Source organism: Canis aureus, chromosome 1 (assembly GCF_053574225.1).
Source record: "Canis aureus isolate CA01 chromosome 1, VMU_Caureus_v.1.0, whole genome shotgun sequence".
NCBI classification, from domain to species: domain Eukaryota; kingdom Metazoa; phylum Chordata; class Mammalia; order Carnivora; family Canidae; genus Canis; species Canis aureus.
In genome coordinates this window covers 84,205,361-84,228,555 of record NC_135611.1, presented here as the reverse complement: position 1 = coordinate 84,228,555, position 23,195 = coordinate 84,205,361, and the positions used below count along the sequence as shown (strand labels likewise).

The 23,195-nt window shown below is 37.3% G+C and overlaps 1 protein-coding gene across 2 annotated transcripts in view; it reads left to right on the top strand.

Moving 5' to 3' along the window:
- The window catches only part of RORB (RAR related orphan receptor B), a 200,718-nt gene that overhangs the window by 118,384 nt on the left and 59,139 nt on the right, over positions 1–23,195 (top strand). For both annotated transcript variants that reach the window (XM_077906831.1, XM_077906822.1), the window contains exons 2-3: positions 17,914–17,999; positions 22,851–22,992. In XM_077906831.1, coding sequence (XP_077762957.1) covers positions 17,914–17,999; positions 22,851–22,992 — 228 coding nt within the window. The remainder of the gene's footprint in view (positions 1–17,913; positions 18,000–22,850; positions 22,993–23,195) is intronic.

Here is a 23,195-nt window from a genome sequence, read left to right as displayed (position 1 = left end):
AGAATTCTCTGGTGTCCTTTGAGAAGGGCACTAATCCCATTCATGAGGCTCTACCTCATGGCCTCACCTCCCAAAGGCCTCACCTCTTGCTACCATCATGCTGGGAGTTAGGATCTCGGCATCTGAATTTGGGAGGGCATAAACATTCAGTCTATAATATCTACCTTGCTCTAGATACCATTTTCAGTGCCTAAGATACATTTTCTCTTCTGTCTTTCAAACAGCATAACGGAACTCCATGAGGTGGTTATTATTATTATCTCCATTTCATGAGAGTGGAAACTGAGGCACAGAGGGCTTGTAGCTTGTTATAATCGTATAGCTGTTAAATATTAAAGCCTGGATTTGTGTACAGACACTGAAACTCAAGAACAACTGGAGTCATCAACTGGGGGCTATTTCGTCCCCCAGGGGATATTTGGCAATATTTGGAAGCCTTTTCAGTTGTCACAACTGCAGGACAATACTAGCATCTAGCAGATAGATAAAGGCCAAGGATGTTTACAATTCACAGAAAAGCTCTCCAGAAAAAAAAAAAAAGAATTATCCAGCCTAAAAATGTCAGCGATGGCAAGGTGGGAAACTCTGCTCTAGATCCTACATTAAGCATTTCTCAATACTTTTCTGCCTTTGAATTGGGGAAAAATCATAGAAATAATGAATCATTTCATCTCACACCTCTTTTTCATGGCAATATTGAGTTTAATACATACCAGTTTGTATTACATACCAGTATTACAGTGTATATCAGAATCACCTGGGTATCTTCTGTAAATAAAAATGAAAATGCCAGATCTCACTTCAAAAACTTCTTAGTGAATTAGTCTGCAGTGAGTCTCTTGGGAATAGGATAATTTTTTGTTTTAAATCCCCCAAGTGATTCCAATGTGCAGTTAAGTTTTGAGACATTTGTAAAAACAAAGAGTGGAGCTTTTTTAAAGTACAAGATTCTATTATCCACTAAGGTAATATCAGAGTAATGGTGCACAGTCACGGAGTGCTTATTCTGGGCTTGGGACTGTGCTGAATACAGGAATCATCTCATTGCACTTTAAATTCTTCAGCACTCCCATTAGGTAGGTGTACTAATGGCCATTTTACAGATGATGCAACTGAGGAGTCAGAAGACTTTACAACTTGTCCAAACCACACACCAGTTTGTGATGGTGGTGAGAATTACCTCTCACTTCTTCTGATCGGAAAACCCATGCTGTAAACCAGAGTATCCAAAACTGGAGTGTGCACAAGAACCACCTGGAGGGTTGTGAAAACATGGAATGCTGGACACCCCTCTCCCCGACACACACCAGAGTTTCTGATTCAGTAGACCTGGACAGAGCCCCAGACTTTGTATTTCTGAGAAGCTCCCAGGTGCTACTGCCGATCCTGCTGATCTGGGGAACTGTACTTTGAGAACCACAATGCCAAAGGCGAACAGTTTCCTATGAAATCAAGCTATTTATCTCTTACAACATTTCTTTCATTTAAAAAGCTTCATCTCATTTCCTCCCTGAATTGTGGGAGTTGTGTTTGTGTGTTTTTTAAGAAATTTTCCATCCCACTAGAAATGTCTTGGGATACCAGGGACAGTCCAAGTGCCACGTTGGTGTGACAAGTGTAGAATAGCCTCTGCCTACAGTGGAGTGAGTTCAGGGAAGACCCATCCAGCAGGAGAGGTCAACTAATGATAATATTTCTAAGGAGAGAAAAAGAGATCCACCAATAGGATGGAAGGAAGATGTAAACCAATGGGACTATAGTCCAAGGAGGCAATGACAAAGGGGATGAAGGGGAAAGTAGTAGATTAAGGGAAAAGGAAAAATCAAGAGAAGTTATTTATTCCAAACTCCATGTTCCTATGCTAACAACCAATTATGATTAAGGAATTTAAAAAAGAGGCAAAAAAAAAAAAAGCTCTTTTTTTCTTAACCTTCTCTCATTTCCACTAAGGAACAGCAAGAAAATAAGCCAATATACCCCAAAGATGAGCCAGAAAAGTGAAACATGAGGTAAAGGGAATGGTGGGACTAGACAGTGAGACTCATGTATGGCCCCCCCTTTCTGCAATCAGTAGGTGTATACTCAGCACTGATGGGCTCCATACATTTTATTGAATCTCTATGCTAGACACTGGGAAACACACAGAGAGCGCTTATCCCTAAGGAGCTTATAGTCAAGGTGAAATGTAAGCATCTAAAAAGGATTAATGAAGAACACCAGTACCAATGAGTGGTGGAGAAATAGGATCCCGGGGGTGATCACGGTGGATGGAGTGGTCAATGATCTAGCAGGCAGGTGTTGTGATCTTATTTTAGAGCTATGAAAGCTGAAGCACAGAAAAAAATTAAGAACTCCCTCAAAAATTCAAAACCAGATGTTCTAATTCAAAGTCCAGGGTTTTCCTCAAACTTACCTAAGCATTGCAAGTGCATGAGTGCTTATTAGCATAGCTTCCCAGGCTCCTCCTCAGGTGATTCTGACTCAATAGTTGATGGGGGTCAGGAATCTATACATTTTACATGTGTCTCTGGTGATTCTGAGGAACATTTCAAGGGGTCCTCAGTCCTGACTGCCCATTAGAATCACTTTGGAAATGTTTAAAAATTCCAGATGCCTTGGCCCCACACAAAAAAAAAATCAATGGGAGGTAAGAGAGAAATCGATGGACATCGATATTTTCAAGTATTCCAGATTATTCCAATGGGCATCCAAAGCTAGAAACTACTGGTCTCAGCTCCACCATGCTGACAATGATATTGTGGGTTCGCACAGTCTTCTCTATCCACCTGCCCCACTTCTTGCCTTTCTTCCTATTGAAAAGCAGTTTCTACTACAATGTGGGCCAGGAAAAAAAAAAAAAAAAAGGTGTTTAAGAGAAGAAAGGAAGAGAAGGGAAGGAAATCAGGAAACCATTTTTGACAAGTGATTAGTGAAAAGAAAATAAGAGCTGTCCCAGAGGTAAGGTGACGGTAAAGAGAGAGGATTGAGATTCATCACTGAATCAATTTGGTAACTCTAAGAGAAGCTTAAATAAAGCTGCCCCTCATGAGCATTTTGCTCTCACATAACGATCATGCTCTTTTCTATGGAAGTTAAAGCAATTTTTGCAGTTATATATTTATCCTTCCTACTGGCAAGGGCTGAGGATCAGAAATCTCTGTCCATGTGTCTCTGTTGTTCTTATTTTGCAAGTGGGAGCACCGAGGCATGCAGGAAGAATGAAGTCACTTTAGACTCCAGCGTTGAAGTCAGGTGACACATTTGATGCTGAGTTCTCAGACTGGTTCCCAGGCTCTATGGTCAACCACATGTTATAAGGCATGCGTTTTTTCTTCTACTGTAAAATACCTGTGTGCTCCAGAGACAACTGTGATCCAGCATTTGGAAGAACAGGAGCATGGTAATACCTTTGCGCCATCCTTCATCCCTGGACCTCAACAGAAGGTCTAAAATCATGGGAGCAAAGAAATTCTGAAGGAAATTTATACTCCTATAATCACAGAGATGACCCGTGTCACATGGCATAGGCCCATTGGATCTACTTCCAAAGGGCTGAGAACAAAGAAGAATTTCAGTGCAGAAATAACACATTTCCATACAGTTCTGGGTAGGGGGTGGATAATGTTTTTAAACTGCTGATTGTGGGGATCCCTGGGTGGCTCAGTGGTTTAGTGCCTGCCTTCGGTCCAGGGTGTGATCCTGGAGTCCCGGGATCAAGTCCCACATCGGGCTCCCTCCGTGGAGCCTGCTTCTCCCTCTGCCTGTGTCTCTCTGCCTCTCTCTCTCAGTCTGTGTCTCTCATGAATAAATAAATAAAATATTTAAAAATAAATAAATAAAGTGCTGATTGTGATTTTGCGAGCACTGCCTTCTTCCGTGAATAAGTAGTATCAAAAGGAAAAACCAATATTCTCCCTCTTGCCTTCCTTGCCTGGGCAGCCCTTCACCCTTCCTTAATGAAATGGAACAGTTGATGCCTTTAACTCCCTCCTTCATTTAATCTCATTAATGCAGTCTGTTGGGATTCTAGTTGTGGAGTAACATTGGGGCGGTCATCAGACCTCCAGTGAGAAGTGCAATATTTTTCAGTTAGACTCTTAATTGATACGTCAAAATGTGTGAGAACGAGCTCAAAACCAAAGCTGACGCCACTGGTGAGTTTTGCATTTTCTTCTCTCTTCTGATGCTTAGCTGTACAAACTATTCTTCAGGCAAAACAGGAAGCATGTGTAAGCGCTCAGCAAAATGAATTGATGGCTAGGTGTGAGCACAATAAAATATTTTCTGACTTGAGAATGTCTATAATAAATAAGTCACTCAGGCTTTATTTTACACTGGAGAACATATTTATGCATAAGTATTATCATATCCTGCAGTGAAGTATCAAATGCATAAGTTTTGAGAATGAATTCAGGTAGTCACCTGCCACATTACACTAGCATGAAGTTAACTCTATGAATATCCTTGTCACAGTTTTGTAGCTGTGATTTTAGTCATTGGCGTTCCTATTATTACTATCATTTTACTTTTCTGATTTTTTAAAAATTCACATTATTATTATTATGCCAGACAGTTTCTCATATGTAAGAAACCTAGTCTCCAAAAAGGAAATCTATATGGTTGAGGGATTATTAACAATAAGGTGAATCATATTTGAATATTTCTCCATAATTTTTTACAAGTTAGTAGCTGGTTCCCCAAATGCACATTATCTCATAATGTTTTGAGACCGGTTTTGAGCATTTGTTTTAAAAATATATCAGGGCAATGTGATGCATGATGTGTTGCCACTTTTTTGCTATTACTAGGTAGCAAGGAACAAACAGTTGGGAAATATTAAAATGTAAATTAACATAATTGTTTCAAATAATACAAACCTTGCAATTGTTCAAAAAAGTTACTAATCAAACTAAAGTCCTTCAGATATTATGTAAACTCAGATTACTTCTTTGCACACTTACAGCTTCCTGGTATGGATATTTCAATGAAATTATTCACTGATTTCAAAATGTATGTATTTAAAGACTGTATTGGAGAAATAAGCCATTACCAGCAGATTGCAGTTCTGACATCAATGGAGTCTTTAAACGACTATTTATCCTTACTACTGACAGATTTACTCGGGATATTGTTGCTATTGTTGTTTAGAAATTAATAACACTGGACGTATTAACGTCTATGCACTTAATCCTCTTTGAGTCTGAATTACAATTAGCAGAGGCTGACAGGTGAACATAAGTTTTCCTCTCTACCCTGATTTGGTGAGAAAAAGAAACAGGAATTTTTCCTGCTGTTGTAAAATTCATAAAACACAATGCTTGATTTTAAGCTTGTGTGTGTGTGTTTACGCACACACATGCACACGCCGCATTTTTAAAATGAATTATATGAGCAAATGTGTGTTTATCATTTTGCAAAGAGAAACAAATATTTTACTTTCCTTTTAAATTTTAGTGGAATTAAAAGGAATATCCAAATTTAAGCCTGCAGCCTTTTAAAAAGCTACTACAGTAAAATACTTAGTACTGTGCTCAGCAATTTCTAGTTTTCACCAATTTTTTTCCTCTATTATTTTCCCCCCAAAGAAATATCTCTGCTGCTTTGAGGTAACTCAAACCTCTAAAGAAATGACAGAAAAAAAGAAAAAAAAAAAAAAACCTTCTCTTTTTCCTACCAGTTCAGTTCACTGGTAGCCTCAAAAGGCCTCTGATAGAAATTAATATATAAGAAACAGAGCTAACAAATAAGTCAACCATAAATGTCTCCATGCAGATGTTATCAAAAACTATCAAATAATGATTGTGAATTTTCCACTTATAGGGAAAAAAATAAAGGAAACTTGTTAAAGTGAAATTTGAATATCACGATATTTGTTCTTGGTACTTTGGTCACCAATGTTCCTACAACTCTTGCACCAGCTTACATAAACACTGAATAAAGCTGTGACGGATTACGTGCAGCATACTGGATCTGATGAGCTCAAAAATAAGATAGCTTGGGTCCTATAATATTTAGGATTATGCTGGTAATCTCTTTAGGGAAAGTGTGCAGTATCAGCAGAACAGGCACTCAGTCTTCGAGGGAGCTGGGCACTCATAATTCTCCATTTGTTGAGTGGCTAAGCCTTTGCCTACATTGATAGAGTGCCTTTGTGATGTTTAGCATGGGGGGGAAATTATAAAACCTAGCTTCCAAAGTGACTTCCGGAATTATCATTTCACCCCTAAAATAATTTCTGGTGCTGTGTGAAGATGAGAACACCTTCCTTTAAAATTTACATGTCTCCTTTTCTTGTAAAGGCTATTTATGTAAGGATGAACCCATACATGCCTTTGAGAGAACATAAATGATATGATAGTCTAATTCTCAATGCAGAAGCTTGCAATATATTTTGCTATTGTAGCATTATCTGTTAAAAACAAAATCAAAGCTCTTGCAGATAATCCAAAAAAATGAGTGCCTAAAATCTGAGTTCTTATGAAATAGTCGCTGATGCCATTATATGTCCGAGGTGTTTTCCCATAAGTGAAAACTCCCTATGTCATGTTGGAATGTCTCTTCATGCAAATTTTTCCCTAAATCAACCCTCTGATGGCAAAGGAAGTCTTTGTAGTGACTGTTCATTTTCCATTCCATTGTCTCTTTCACCGTCTCTCTCTGACACATAAAACAGATGCAAATACCTCATATATGTTCTAAAGTTGTTTATGTAATTAATTTGCTGCATCAATGGCTAAGCACATATTAAAAAACAGATTAAGTTTGTAAATATGAAAGCATGACACTTAATACCACTGTTCAGTTTTTGGTCATCCAAGCAAATTACAGGACATAATGAGCCAGTTAAATTAACATATGACATCAGGGGGGAAAAATGTTAATATGGTGCTAACATTCTGATCTTATGTGGACACTGTCTTCTTGCAGGACAATAATCCACCCAAATACCTTACAAGAGGATGATATACCATTTTTATATTATAAGGTTTCTCTTTTCCAGAGCAAAGGCATTGAAATTGAATTCTGATCACTGCCTTTTAGAATATAACCTAGTTCTTCTCCCTGTGGTCCTGCTTTGTCTCTTTTTTAACATACTTCAAGAGATTTAGCCTTTCTTTGCCACCAAGCAGAGAAAGACATATTTTTTCTTATTTTTGAACTCTCTGAACAAGTGCTAAGAATTTGAGGAATGGTCTCTACAGCTTGTATCAATAAAGAAAATGAGAAGTCGTATTGTATGCTTTCCATCCCAAATCTCAGTTCCTCGGGATTTTCTTGGGGTGTGTGTGTGTGTGTGTGTGTGTGTGTAATTAATGTTCCTCTTCCAACTTTTAAATTTTCTATCTTCATTATATAATATAATGTCTTTATTTTCATATTTGTCATATATGTCCCTGTTGACTGTTTTTCCAAGTATTCTTAAAAAGAAAGTAGTATATGAACCATTTCTTAGAGCATAGTAAACAGTAATACTGCATTGAGCCATATGAAATTGCCAATACTGAGTGCTTTCCTGCAGAAAAAAAGTGGTAATTTCATGTAGTTCAACCTGGTGTATGTGACTAGAGATAGAAAGCATATTAGTATGATAGTTCTAAAAGCTTTCTGCTACTATTTACTGATCTTTTAACCCCAATAACTAGGCCCCCAAAATAAGTTTAAATATCTTGTCTAGAACTTTACTCTCATAATTGGATTTTCCTCTTTCAATCTTTAGTCACCAATTTCAACTTTGCCACTTTCCTATATATTGACCACCTGAAGTGCTGCTCACTGTCTAGGACCTGGCCCAAAACCACCTCGTCAACCAAATCTTCGAGCTTCCCCCTACTTGAAATCAGTGTCTTCTACTCCAAGCTCATCTAGCACTATCCCAGTCTGCCTTGCATTCAAAAAATGATTTAGACCTGTGTAGGGCTGTACAATCACTGTATTCATTTTGAAAATAGAAACTTGGATTTACTTTTATTTGTGGCCTAAAATGAACACTTGCTTGCTGAATTAAATGTTTTTTAAAGTATTCCTGATTTGTCTTTGTTGGGCTGTTTCAGATGATTCTCACTACCTCCATCAAGAGAAATGGTTTTCTGTAATTCAATTATTTTAAATAATTAATAGAATTTTTAGTGCCTTTTTAGATTTATAGAACAGTTGAATAGAGTTCCATATATCTACTCACCCCACACATACAATTTCCTTTATTATTAATACTTTGCATGAGTGTGATATATTTGTTACAATTGATGAGCCAATACTGATACATTATTTTTTTTTCTTTTCTCTCTCTCTCTCTTTTACTATTTTAGATTTTATTTATATTCAAGTTAGTTAACTATTTTCAGGGTAGAATTTAGTGATTCATCAGTTGTATATAACACCCAGTGCTCATTACATGAGCTCTATGTGCCCTCCTTAATGCCCATCACCCAGTTACCCTGTTCCCCCAACCCCCTTCCCGCCAGTAACCCTCAGATTGTTTTCTAGAATTAAGTGTCTCTTTTGGTTTGTGTCCCTCTGTTTTTATCTTATTTTTTCCCTTCCATCAGTTTTGTTTCTTAAATTCCACATGAGTGAAAGCATATGGTATCTTTCTCTGACTGACTTATTTTGCTTAGCATAATACCCTCTAGTTTCAGCCATATCATTGCAAATGGCCAGATTTCATTCTTTTTGATGACTGAGTAATATCCCATTGCATACATATATCACATCTTCTTTTTCTAATCATCTGTTGTTGGGCATCTGGGCTCTTTCCATAGTTTGGCTATTGTAGGCATTACTATAAATATTGGGGTGCATTTGCCCCTATGAATCACTATGTTTATATCCTTTGGATAAATATCTACTAGTGCCATTGCTGGGTCGTAGGGTAGCTCTATTTTTAACTTTCTGAGGAATCCCAATACTGTTTTCCACAGTGGCTGAACCAGTTTGCATTCCCACCAATAGTGCAAAAGGGTTCCCCTTTCTCTGCATCCTCTCTAACATCTGTCATTTTCTGACTTGTTAATTTTAGCCATTCTGACCAGTGTGAGTTGGTATTTCATTGTGATTTGATTTGTATTTCCCTGATGATGAGGATATTTCACATTCTTTCATGTGTTTATTAGCCATTTATAATGTCTCTCTTTTTTTTTTTTTTTCATGTGTATGTCTTCTTTGGAGAAATGTCTGTTCATGTCTTCTGGCTATTTCTAGACTGGATTTTCTGTTCTTTGGGTATTGAGTTTAAGAAATTCTTTTTTTTCTTTTTTTTTTTTTTTGAGAAGTTCTTCACAGATTTTGGATACTAGCCCTTTATCTGATGTATCATTTGCAAATATCCTCCCATTCTATAGGTTGCCTTTTAGTTTTATTGATTGTTTCCTTGGCTGTTCAGAAGCTTTTTATCTTGATGAAGTCCCAATAATTCATTTTTGCTTTTGTGTCCCTTGCCTCTAGAGACGTGTCTAGTAAGAAGTTACTGCAGCCAGTACAGATACATTATTAACTATAGTCTGTACATTAAAGTTCACTCTTTGTGTTGTGTCATCCTATAGGTTTCAACAAATGAACAGACGTGTATCCACCATTATATCCTTCAGAATAATTTCACTACCCTAACAATTCTCTATGTTTCACCTATTTATGTTCCCTCCATCCCTTGAATCTGTGACAACCACTGATTTTTTTATTGTCTCTATTTTGCTCTTTCCAAGATGTCATATAGTTGGAATTACACTGCCTTCTTTCACTTAACAATATGTACATATGACTTTTCCATGTCTTTTCATGGCTTAATAGTTTACTTCTTTTTATAATATTCCTTGTCTGGATGTACTATAGTTGGTTTATCCACTCATGTATTAAAGGATATATCATTTATGAGGCAAGTATGAATAAAGTTGCCATAAACATTAATGCAAAAGCTTCTGTGTGGATAAGAGTTTCCAATTCAGTTGCTCGGTCATATGGTAAGACCATGTAGTTTTCTAAGAAACTGCCAGACTGCCTTCCAAAGTGACTGTCCCACTTTGCATTCACACCAGCAACAAATAAGCATTCCTTTAGCTCTGAATCCTTGCTAGCGTTTGGTTTTGTCAGGTTTTTTTCTTTAGATTTTAGTCATTTTGATAAGTGTATAGTGGCATCACGTTGTTTTAATTTGTAATTCCCTAATGACCTATGATGTGAGCAGCTTTTCATATGCTTGTTTGCCATTCATACACCTTCTTTGCTGAGATGTCTGTTCTGGGCTTTTGCTCATTTTTTTGAATTTTGAAAATTCTGAATATTTTGGATAAAAGTCCTCTGTCAGATATATGTTTTACAATATTTTCATTCTGTCCATAATTTACCTGTTCATTCTCTTAATGCAATTTGATTTTTAACATAGAAAAGCTGTATTTGTTCATCTTTCAGAAAGAGGGTTTTTTTTATCTTATTATATTTTTATCCAGGGAATAAAGTCTGCTTATTCGCTCTGAGTCATCTGTGTGACCTGGTGTGTGGAGTTCTCCATTCCTGGAGAACGCCAGGGGGTGCCACGTAAATATAAGCTTTCTGTAGAAGATTTCTGCTAAATGAAGACTAGAGAAAGGCTCAGAAACAAAAGAGAGAACTACAGAGAAACAGGTTTTTCGCTGAAGCAAAAAAATCGCTGTTTTCTTTTTATAACTGAAAAAATTAGTTATCAAGAATACATGTCATCTTTCTTTTAAGTTTTTAAAATGTATTTAAGTAATCTACACTCCATGTGGGAAACGAACTCATGACCCTGATATCAAGAGTCACGTGCTCTTCTGACTAAGCCAGCCAGGTGCTCCATGTCTTCTTTTTTTAAGATGAAGTTCTCCTCACATGGAGCTGTGGTTTAGGGGGTAGACACTTGGAGAGTTAAATTGTAGAACATCTTCCCTTTCTTTCTTCCAGAATTTCTCAAATTTCACCATGCCCATGAATTGCAGAGATATTGTTACAATGCGGATTCTGATTATATGGGTCTAATGTAGAAATTAATACCCGAATTTCTAGCAAGCACCCAGGTAATGCAGTACTGCTGATCAGGGACCACACTTTGAGAAGTACGGTTCAGGACAGCGTGATGATAGGTGGGAGGGATGCGATGAGTAGCCATCATGTCTACTGAGCTCTGTTAACTAATATGACTCCACATTTGGGGCAGCTTTCCAAATGTATCATCTTCAGAATTACCATGGAGAGCTGAAATGAGATCATCTCTGTTTCAAATACTGTTTGACCTCCTTATCTCCACCAAAAGAAGTAAACTTTGTGCAATTAAAAATTTAAAATAGAAAAACTACTTTCTAAAATCTTCTGGAGAGGTTTTTTTGCAGAACATCCAGAAAGTGAGCTAGTGGCCAAACCTCAAGAGCAGGTCCACAAAAGAGGGAGGACATACTACCACACAGTGTTACAATATGAAGATGTCGTCACCACAGCTGACAATCGTTAAAATCTATAAAGGAAACCCAGTACACTGGGTGTTAATTACAGTAATGCAAGATGTTTCTGGAAATACACTGGCTTCTTTTTCTCATCCCTTGTCAATTAATGACCAGGTTTTTTTTGTAACCAACCCTTCAAGTATCCTACTGCCTTTTGAACAAAAGAGAAATACTTAACAGACAACAGCAGAAACTGCTGTTCCTGAATCTTAAAAAGTTTTTCATTTCCCTTAATGCCAAAGAAATTAAAAATTCCATTAGTTCTCAGAGTAGCAACAACTCTAATTACCTGGACATCATAGAGCAGTTCTTCTCAACCTTGAATGCTGTCCTAGGGAACTTGTTAAAAAGCAAATTCTGATTCAATTGGTCTTGGCTAAGTCTAGATCACCTGCATTTCTAACATGCCTCTAGGTCATGCCAATGCCCCTGGTATGCAGACCATACCGTAGGTGGTCACAGGACACATTACTGCTTTCATCCTGAATGATGTCAGCTCCTACACACATATTATCTTGTTAAAATTAAAACCTTTATAAGACAAGATGTAGTTAATGGAAATTAATTCATAAATTGTTGAGTTTAAAACCACTACAACTTCCAAGGGGGATATTTAACTTATTATCAGTAATTGCTATTAATGATAACACTAATTGCTGCCACTGTCCTTTGTTGGTCTCATTCTCTGTTGTTTCAGGCTTTTGAGGAGTGAGAGTAGGCAAGCAACTCTTCAGGGCGGACTGTTCATATGTATGATAATCCTATAAATCATGACTTTAAAAAATTCATATTTTGCCATTCTCATATGATAGTAATTTTTTCTTGCTCTGGCTTCCAATGACATGTCATTAACAGATAGAATAATATAAAAATAAATGTTATCTGTAGGTCACTCAATAGCTATCTATCTAAACTGAATGGAACCAAAGGCTCACACAGACTACCACTCAGAATATTACAGAGGAGAATTTAAGAAGATAGGGATATCCCAAATATTGATAGAGGAATTAGAGGAATTCTAGTAGGAAAGAGAGTCCACTGAATCACGTGCACTGTATTTGGCATTTAAGCAGAAAGCTGGGATTAGGATGCTGTGTGCCCTGATGAAACATATATGAACACTTACCTGATCCCAATGTCAGGAATCTTTTAGAGTCACCACGTAGCATGATATAAAGCTCAAAGACTTTTGTTTTTTTCCTGAGGGTCTCATTTTTCCATACTTCATTCTTGGGGCTCTTTTCTGATAAATCAAAGTTACAGTGGAACCAGATCTTAGAAATACTTGCTCCTATAGGTTTGCTCTTATGTGACATCAGAAGATTGTATGCCAAATAGGGGTATAAACTTATCAGTCAGCCAGTGAGAGAGGGAAAAACTACAAATGGATTTTAATTTCCACTTGCCACAAATGATAGGTAAGCTACAAATTGGGCTACTGAGACCATGTGTAAAGGAAATTTTAACCAAAATAGTCATCCTTATTGGAAGTTTTGTATGTGCAAACTAAACTCAGACATTAGAAGTTTTTCTTGCACTGCCCACTTTTAGCATAGCTGTAAAATTCTGGGAAACAGACACTCGGGCGCAAACCCAGTATCCAGGAATGGAAGTTATTGTAGATGGGGCAGATACTCCTTATTTCCCTTCAGGAAAAGAGAAAGGGGAGTGCCTGGGTGGCTCAGTCAATTGGACATCAAGTCTTGATTTTGGCTCAGATTATGATCTCAGAGTCCTGCAGTCAAGCCCCGCATCTGGCTCCACCCTCAGTGGGACGTCTTCTTGAGATTCTCTCCCTGTCCCTTCCCCTGCTCATGCTTGTTCTCTCTCTCTCTCTCTCTCTCTCATAAATAAAAAAAGAAAGAAAGAAAGACAGAAAACAAAAGATGAACACCAATAAAAAATAAATTTATTATTAAAAAAAAAAAAGATGCTAAAAGTATAGCCCAAACCAAAGGTCAGGAAAATAGGGAATTCCTGGTCATTCCTTAGAATTTTCAGATCATAGGCTTGTCACTGGGTTTTATTTCTTTTGCAGGCAATTTACCTGCTACCAAGAATTCCTAGTTCATAACTTGATTCATTTAATCCTCAATAGGAACCTTATTGTACCAGAATCATTTGGGGACCTATTCCAAAATATATATCCACCCTAGTTACAAGATTCTGATTACTTCTTCTCACCCCAAATATGGGAAATCAGTATGGTTTAAAGCCTTTTTTACAAAAGGGAATATATTGACTCTCGGTTGTACTGAAAGAAAGAAAATTAGGACTATTGCTTTTTTAAGAGTTATACAAATTCTCTTTTGGTCTTGATAGAAAATTAAAAAAAAAAAAAGTAAAATACTACCTAGACCCTTTCCACAATTATACTTAAAATGCCCAGACTATAAAAATGGCTGGGCTGAAGTATAGGAGATGGAATAGGGAATTGAGAGCCACAAGAACACAAGCAGTAAAAATGTTTCCTTCAACTAGAAAGTACCTTAACAGTCCACTCTTACTACCATTCCTGATGGGTTCTTTTAAGAATTAAGGTATTTCGATGCATCAAAGTGATGCATTTTCTAGTGAATGCATTAGCCTGGATTAGTTAATCTAACTTAACACCTGCCTTCACCAGCAGGGGGTTCTGAGGGAGCAGAACAAAAAGACATGTACATTTTGATCATCAGGAAGAACCGAACACACAGTGGTTTTTTGCAGTGTTGTAGGAAGGGGCGCTAAGCAAGGAAGAGCCTTCAGGAGGTCCTGCGGGGAGAGGAGAGAACTGTCATCTTCAAAGAAGAGACAAACTGTGACTAGTTTATAATTGTTGAATAGGACCTGCCTGCCAGATCATGGGGTATTAAATTAATTGTACTTCATGAAGTGATTTTATATAAGGTAAAACATCAAATTATGTTAAATCTTTCATGATTATTGTTTGACATACAAAGATCACTTCCAAAATACTATATATGATTACTTTTATACACACACACAAATGAATGGGTAAATAAAATTTTCACTCTAGTCTCCACAGAGGATTATCGATAGAAAAAATGTAAGTGAGCAGAAGATATAAGAAATGGAAAAACTGAGAAATGAGCACATCTCAAGCCATCTCTCAGGGCATTCTGGCTCCTTTATGCTCATCTTTCAGAGAACACTGTTGTTGAATTAATCCATGAGTCACACGAGAGTAGGAAAGTTGAGCTCCTCCCTCAGTTTCCTTATGGTGCTTTCACTCTCACAGCTGGTGTGATCCAAGCCACCAAATCCTCCCTAGATGTTCAGCTTGAAACCATGATAAATAGCACGTCGCAGATCTGCGTCCACTGCAAGATAACTGTGGACTGGTGGCTGGACTAATGGCAAGACAACTAGAAGTGTTTATTATATTGGAGCAAAAATGCCATGTATTGTCCTAATCAGTGTCTGAAATACTCTGCCTTGAAGACATGCTTTATAAAATACCTAGTATGAGCTATGATGTTGTAGCTTAGCAACTATTTATTTTAAACGAGAGCAAAGGAACAGAATTAGTCCTTTAAATTATTTAAGTTTATCTTCTCTAATGAACCTCAAATGACCTGTTCCACCATAATAGGTAAGAACGGTCATAGGTTTTCCAAGTCGATAATCCCTTCCCACACATAGCAAAACACATATAAACTTTTTATATGTGACTTTTTATAAAGTGACTTCTTTCTCTTTAAAAATACTGTTAAAATGTTTATAGTTCTTCAGGATTACATGTTGAGCTAGGATAATAAATATGTATAAATATGCAGATGCTCTATCGAATCATTCCTTATCCCATTTGTATTTTCCGAGTTGTATAAGATAACCTTTGTGGCTTTCAAAAACATCTTCTCACACCCTAGGGGGCAAATTACCTCTATTTTCATTTCCTTTAGAGTTAGATCATTTTATAATTAAGAAGTTATTGAAGCAGATTCTCCCCACGTGTAAGTTACTCCCTGGGGAGTAATTTATGCAAAGAGTGCCTCTGACTTAAAATCATATAAGCCTAACAACTAACTGTACAGTAGATACCTGGTATTTTTAGTCAATTTTGTAATCATTATAAAGAATCCACTGTTTGAAAGGTTATTACTAAAAAAAAAAAAAAAAATACAAATAATGTATAGTGTCATTCATTTGAGTTTTTTAAATAAGATTTTTAATAAAGGAATAATAACATGATGTATCATAATTCTTGTCCAATAGCATTAGAAATACCAGCTAACAATAATTCTAATGCTGATAAAGACTGACATTTTGTAGCTCTTTACTGTTTGCCAGGCACTTCTTCATGAAATATCTCATTTAATCCTCACAAATCATTGTCGTTTGTCAGCTAAACTCTATAAACCAGATAACAATATAAGAATTTTATCTTAGCCATGGACCCAACCATTAACAGATTAGGAACAGGAATCCAGGAAAACAGAAGAAAATTACGTCAAATCTCACATTTTTTTCCCCGTATCACTAAACCTTGAAAACAAATACCAGTTCATGAATTCTGAAAGTTGAAGAAACAGAAGCAATATAAATACTTACGCTAATAACTATTTTAGTTATTGTCTCATCTTCTCATGTTTTTATCATTATCTCTTTAGCTGGTGCTGTTGGGATAATATAGGAATTCAAAATTGTATTCATATCGTATCTCTGTGATAGGAAGAGAAAGGGTTACTAAACAAAGTATTGGGAAAACTGGATAATTTCTGGTTGCCATCTCCCAAATCAACTCAAGGGTATCATTAATGTCTTGGATCCTCAGTTTTCTCATATGAAAAATAGGCCCATAACACTGAATTTTTTGCTTATAAAGATGACTTGAACTTACTGTAAAATATTTAATTCCAAAAAATTGAATATGCTCTCCTAAAACTAAGGATTATCTTTTTCAAAAATGTAAAACAATAAGAAAAAAAACAGGTTATGTCTTGCATTTATCTGTTTTGTATATTCCAGGGTGGGAAACTGTAGAAAAGCATCCAAATGGCAGATTGATGTACAAAGCATTTTGAGGCATATTTTGCATAATTATTTTAAATTTGGAACAGGAATAGCAGCTCTTCCTGGTGTGTACAATTTTAACAACACTTAGAATACTACCAGGGACATAGGAATTACTACATTCTAAATAAAGTTTATCTCACGAATTCATCCATAATCTCGATACTGATGACTTAAACTCATCTTTCCAAAAGGTTCAACATACAGGTGCCTCCCCGTGCACACATACGAGTTGCCTTACCAACAATCCCATTTGTGTCAAACCTGTTATTGAACCTCACCCTCCAGGGTGAAGCTGGAAGTCACCTTTGATTCTCCATCAGTTTCTACCTCTGGATTTTTTCTTTCATTTATTATTCCGATTGAACTGTCTTTCTATTTCCTTCTTCCTCTTTATTTATCCTGTTATTGATGTAATCCACAATTTCATCTCCTAGCACCAGATTTGGAATAGTCTTTTAGTTGGTCTTCTGCTTATTTCTGGTTAGCTTGCTGAACCCACCTTTCTAAGGGACCCAAACCATGCTTCTATCATGTCTTCACCCTGTTCCCTTCCTTGAATCATTATGGCCAGAAAATTCCTCTATGTAACTCCCAGGAGCTCCATTATCATATCACTCCCTTTATCCAACCATATGGCCCATGTTTCCTATAGAGCTGAGCTGTCTATCCCAATGATCACGAGTCACTGTCATTCCAGACCTCTTCCACTCCATTCTGCTGGGCCCTTTGCCTTTCACGTCAGCATAATCTCATTGTAAGCAATCTTCAACATCAGCCCAAATGTCCTCATCTCCACGAAATTATTTTGTTGGTATTGACATCAAAGTAGCCACATGTTGTATCATTTTTCCCCTGATTTCTCCATGTATTAATTTTGTTTTATTAGCGAAATTATTTCTGTCAATATAGCCTATCTTGTGTCAACAACTTTTATTATTTTCGTGGACATACAGAGTATACTCAGTAAGTATTGTCACCATTGACATTTTCACAAGCAAACATCCAGCCACATAATGCATAAAGCCACCGCCACCCCTTCCAGTTTTGCTTTATTTACTTATTTAAAATGCTGTTGAAAAAAGGCAGTGTGATAGCTCTCAGTGACTTCATGTTTGAAATGCAAAATAAGAAAACCAAAGCCACAGGTTCAAGGGATTTTTGAGTCAATTTAATTACCAGATCAAGTTTAAAAAGGAGAAAGCAGTGAACTAAGAATTTAGAAAACTTCTGGTCCCTGGTTATATATTTTTTAGTTTTGGAATAACAAAGCAAGTGCTGGTAGTTGGATGCCCTTTTAGTTAGAGGCAGCTTAGAGAAGCCATGCAAACAGTGGCAGGTGACCCTAAGCCTCAGGGTCTTCGGACACCGAGGTCATGCAGGGGGGAGGTGGGGAGGGAGATAGGAGAGCAAAAGGAAGAAGCTCAGAATGTCTCTTTTCCCCTTTCAGCACAAATTGAAGTGATACCATGCAAAATTTGTGGCGATAAGTCCTCCGGGATCCACTACGGAGTCATCACGTGTGAAGGCTGCAAGGTAGGGGACTTTAACACAGCACCGCCGACAGCATCGTGTTTGCCTCAGGCACTCGTGTACATCACCCTGCACGTGGTGACAGCTTTTTCAAGAAGGAGCCCACTGAAGGATGCTTGTGGCTGCTGCTGACATTCGGGAATTTCTACTTGGTGTGTGGGTGGGTTGGTGTTCTGTCCTTGGGCCTTTCAGCTTTTTGTGATTGCCCACCTGGTCAGCAGCTACTTACAAATGGATTGTTACTTAAATCTTGAATTATTCACATTTACAGAGAGAGAAATACTGCTTCTTGCTGTTTTAACAGTACTATCTTCAGTCAACTCAGGGGCATTTATTACAAGGGGAAACAAAGTTTAAAGTTATAAGCAGATGGGCTACATTTATTAATCTGCTTGAGAAAGAAGTCACAGGCAACAGTTGCAATATGCATATGGTCATCCTTTATTCTTATATTCCAGAAAAATAAAAGTAGAAGCATGGAATGTCAAAAGTATACCAAATAATATCTAAATTAATCAAGAATCATCTGCCCCAACCTGCTCATTTTTCAATGAGATAAGGAAGCATAAACAAGACCATGTCATTTGGCCAGCATCACTGATCTAGTTAGGAAAAAGAATGGCCGAAAACACAGGATTTTTTATTCTCCACCCCGTGTGTCTCTCCAAGGACAGATCCAACCAACCCTTCCAAAGACAACCTAATTCCAATGAACAAGTCGCTCTTAAAATATAAAGTTGAAAATAGCAGTTAACATACAGTTAACCTGAAATAAGAGAAACTTGAAACTTCACAGTATGTTTTTAAAATCCTTCCTTAGAAGGGAAAAAAACAAGAGTGAGAAACTAAATACTATGAGGGAAATAAAAAACAATTCCACACCTAATTTCAAAGGGCAGTATGTCACCAGAACAAACAAAATGCAGCTATGCTCTGCGAGTGAAAAGTGTTATGTTGGCAAAGTTGCATTTTTGATCAAAGATGGAAACAGAACAAATCATTCATTTAAGATCAGTAGACTAAGGGCACCTGGCTGGCTCAGTTGGTAGAGCATGCAACTCTTGATCTTGAGGTTTTGAGTTTGAGCCCTATGTTGGATGGACAAATTACTTAAAAATTTTTAAAAAATTGTTTTAAATCAGTAGACTTAAGGAGATGTAGCATGATCATAGATTCTAAGAAGCACCCTTAATCCTAATAGACTCAAATATACGTGAAATAAAACATACCATAGCTGTCACGTGGTAATGCTGGCAAAATAGTCTCAAAAAAGTATGATTCCTGAAATTGAAACTTCAGCAAAAGAAAGAAAGAAAGAAAGAAATGAAAACAAAGTGGGAAAAGGATCCGGAAAGGGGAGAATAAAATGAATATAACTAACCCATCGACATCCTGACCTGCTTTAAAGGTGATTAGTGATAATCCATATTTGAATATCATGAGACATGCCTTGCGTTCTGTTCCTCTGCAGACCTACAATTGAGGACTGTATGTTATCCACCTTAATGCAATTTTTTCAACTCATCAGAAGAAACAATAAAGCAAAATTCCAAGTCAGTAATTTTTTACTCTCCTTAGAATAAGTTATTACTATCTCTGGGAGGTAGACAAATAGTTTTCTTTGTAAACGCTAATAATTTTGGAATCCAGGGCCACCAAGAAAAACATTTCCACCACTGTGCTGGTTTATTTTGCAATTTTAAGGCCTCTGGTCTAGTTTACAAAGTATCCACCAAATATATTTTTTTAGATCAGTGTCAAAGTGTAGATGTTTGGGATCCCTGGGTGGCGCAGCGGTTTAGCGCCTGCCTTTAGCCCAGGGCGCGATCCTGGAGACCCGGGATCGAATCCCATGTCGGGCTCCCGGTGCATGGAGCCTGCTTCTCCCTCTGCCTAAGTCTCTGCCTCTCTCTCTCTCTCTCTCTCTGTGACTATCATAAATAAATAAAAATTTTAAAAAAAAATTTAAAAAAAAAAAGTGTAGATGTTTTGTGTCTCATTGTATAAGCTCTATTTGGAAAATGACTGATTTCAAAATAGGAGCCTGCATTCATATTAAAAAGCAAAACATTTTATTTTATTTTTTAAAGATTTTATTTATTTATTCATGAGAGACACACAGAGAGAGGCAGAGACAAAGGCGGAGGGATGAAGCAGGCTCCCTACGGGGAGCCTGATGTGGGACTCGATCCCAGGACACTGGGATCAAGACCTGAGCTGAAGGCAGACACTCAATTGCTGAACCACCCAGGCGTCCCAAAAGCAAAGCATTTTAAACAGTAATTTCTACAAGGTTTAACCACAGAACAAATATATTCCACAAGGTCAATAGCCAGAAACAAGTGTGTAGGTCCATGGCATCTTTTCTACTTAAAGGAAGAAGAGACAATCCTAGAAATTACACTGCTATTCAGAGGCATACTCTGAAGTTGTAGCCGAAATGACATTGTACACGACACTACTGTTTTTTATTTCATGGGAAAACCCACATGTGTAAATATGCTGCATTTTTCTCCAAATAGAAAACTCAAGAAACTCTGTTCAGAATAAGATGTCAGTATCAGCATGTTGAGTATCAACCTCTGAATTTTCATAAAACCATTCTTGAGTCAACATAAACAACCCGTTTCAAATAACATCAATTCAGCTTGCGCACTTATTCAAATTCCTCCTCGTTCAATAAAATTTGAAACAGAATCTCTTTTTCATGCCAAAGACCTCATTTGCAATAATGAGCAACAGATAAGCAAGAAATGCCTCGTAATTAATGTCAATTTGGCCTTAAATTAGGCCTGTGGCTGTGACTTCAAAAGTCTTCTCTGTCAGCTCTTTTGCTAAGTGGCACTGGAGTATCCAAAGATTTAAAAAAAAAAAAAAAACTCACCAATTCTTTCTTAGAATGTAAATTCCAAGTCATCTTTTATCAAGACTGATGGGCCAAATTTATGGCTTCTGACAGCTTTGATGGTACAGATTTTCCTTGATGTGCATGGGGTTATGTCCCCACAGACTCACTGTGAGTTGAAAATATCTTAAGTCAAAAATGCATTTAATACACTTAACCTACCAAACATCATGGCTTAACCCAGCCTGCCTTAAATGTGCTCAGAATACTTAAATTTGCTTGTAGTTGGGCAAAAATCATCTAACACAAAACCCATTTTATAATAAAGTGTTGAATATCTTATGTAATTTGTTGAATACTGCACTAAAAGTGAAAACCAGAATGGCTGTGAGTGTATGGGTTGTTGACCCTCGTGCTCATGGGGCTGACAGGGAGCTGGGGCCGCTGCCCTGCCCAGCATCACAAGAGAGCACCATACTGCCTCTCACTAGCCTGGGAAGAGATCCAAAATCAAAATTCAAAGTATGGTTTCTACTGAATGCATATTGCTTTCGAACCATCTGTAAAGTCAAAAAATCGTAAATTGAATCATTATATGTCGGGGACCATTTACATGGGGAGTACATCATTTCAATCCCTGGGGGCTTAGATGTGAACTCTCTTTTAAAGGGCCCCATGAATTCATACGAACTGGACAAATGGATATCTCATTCTGCCACCTCTGGTCCATGATATAAGTAATACATGTGGACCTGTGGACACCAGACTAGTCCTTGTTTTGAATGGCTTGGGGCTTACAACACAAAACCAATAGTCATTTATTCCTCTCTAAAAAGATACCAGGTCACTCATCCATTTCTAAAGTTCTTCACAAGAGTGGCCAACTTCTCTTCATGTGCCTGACCATATCATATGAGAGCCCAAAACTAAAGAAAAATCGATAATCTTGATCCTCTTTAAACTTTTCAGGGTGTTTTACATCAATGTTGATTCTTAATATATTGTGTTAAAATAATACTTATTCCAATTAAGAGGGTTTTTGGCCTGCACTTAAATTTTGTGGCCAAGGTGGGTGCCTCACTAGCTGCTACGCTATCATTCCAGTCCTGCTCTATCCTCCTGTTATAATTGAGGAAACCCAGATTTTCCTATGTCGAGTTTTCTATAACTAAGGCAGTTTTATATAACTAATCATATGAAAAAAAATCCAAAGCATTTTTTTAAATGATTAACACAGCTATGGATTTATTTAGGAGGGTAGTATATGGTCCATGGCAGTTAAGTTTATACCAGGAAGACCCTAACCTACTTGCATGAAAACCCTCTACATCTCCATAGCCTGAAGCCAAGCAAAGAGCATCTGTTCAGCTTTTATTTATTGCTTATTTTTATTGAAGAGTTTATATGCCATGTTTCCTTTATTTAAGGATGAGGTTAATTATAAGGCATATCACTGGTTTAAAAAGCAACCAGTGCTTCCAGATGCATGCTGGCCAAATTTAAAAATTTTTAAATGGGTAAAAATGCATTTTAGAAACCAGGAAGATAGGGGTACAGACTGCGCCCACTCTCCTCAGTATGGCTATGATGACCAGTACCCCGAGTTTCTCACCCCTAAAACTCTTGATGTAAGATGGTGTTATTGTCCCCATCGAGTCATACTGGGCTTATCTGTGACACTGTCCTTTGCCACTCCTTTCTCACTGCTCTGTGAGGGCAGGAACTCTGTTATGTGTTTCTTTGCATAGAATAACACAGCTCACAAATGTCTTCGGTAAACATTGATTAAATGAATGAATGAAAGATACCTTCACCTCTCTGTAGATAGTACATATTTTCCCCAGTAGAAACATCTGTAAGCTATCCAAGGAGAAGTACAAAAAAAAAAAAAATCTTTTTAATTAAACTCAATTACATTCACTGTGGAAAATGTAGCAAAGGTATATGTTAATTGTCTCCATTTTCCTTCCTGGAAATCTATCTCCCTCACATTCTCTTTTTGCTTCTAGGGATTCTTTAGGAGGAGCCAGCAAAACAATGCCTCTTACTCCTGCCCAAGGCAGAGAAACTGTTTAATTGATAGAACCAACAGAAACCGTTGCCAACACTGCCGACTGCAGAAGTGTCTTGCCCTAGGAATGTCAAGAGATGGTAAGGAACTGCCTTCCTATTTCTTACTCAAAGGCTTTCACATTGGACGTTTTGCTGGAGTCTATTTAGCTACTGGAAGGATTCTAGACAAAGGGAACTGGGGATAAAAAGAAAAGAAAACCATGTGCTGGTAGTACATGAAGAGGAAAAGCAAGATCATATTAAAACACACACACACACACACACACACACACATACATTGT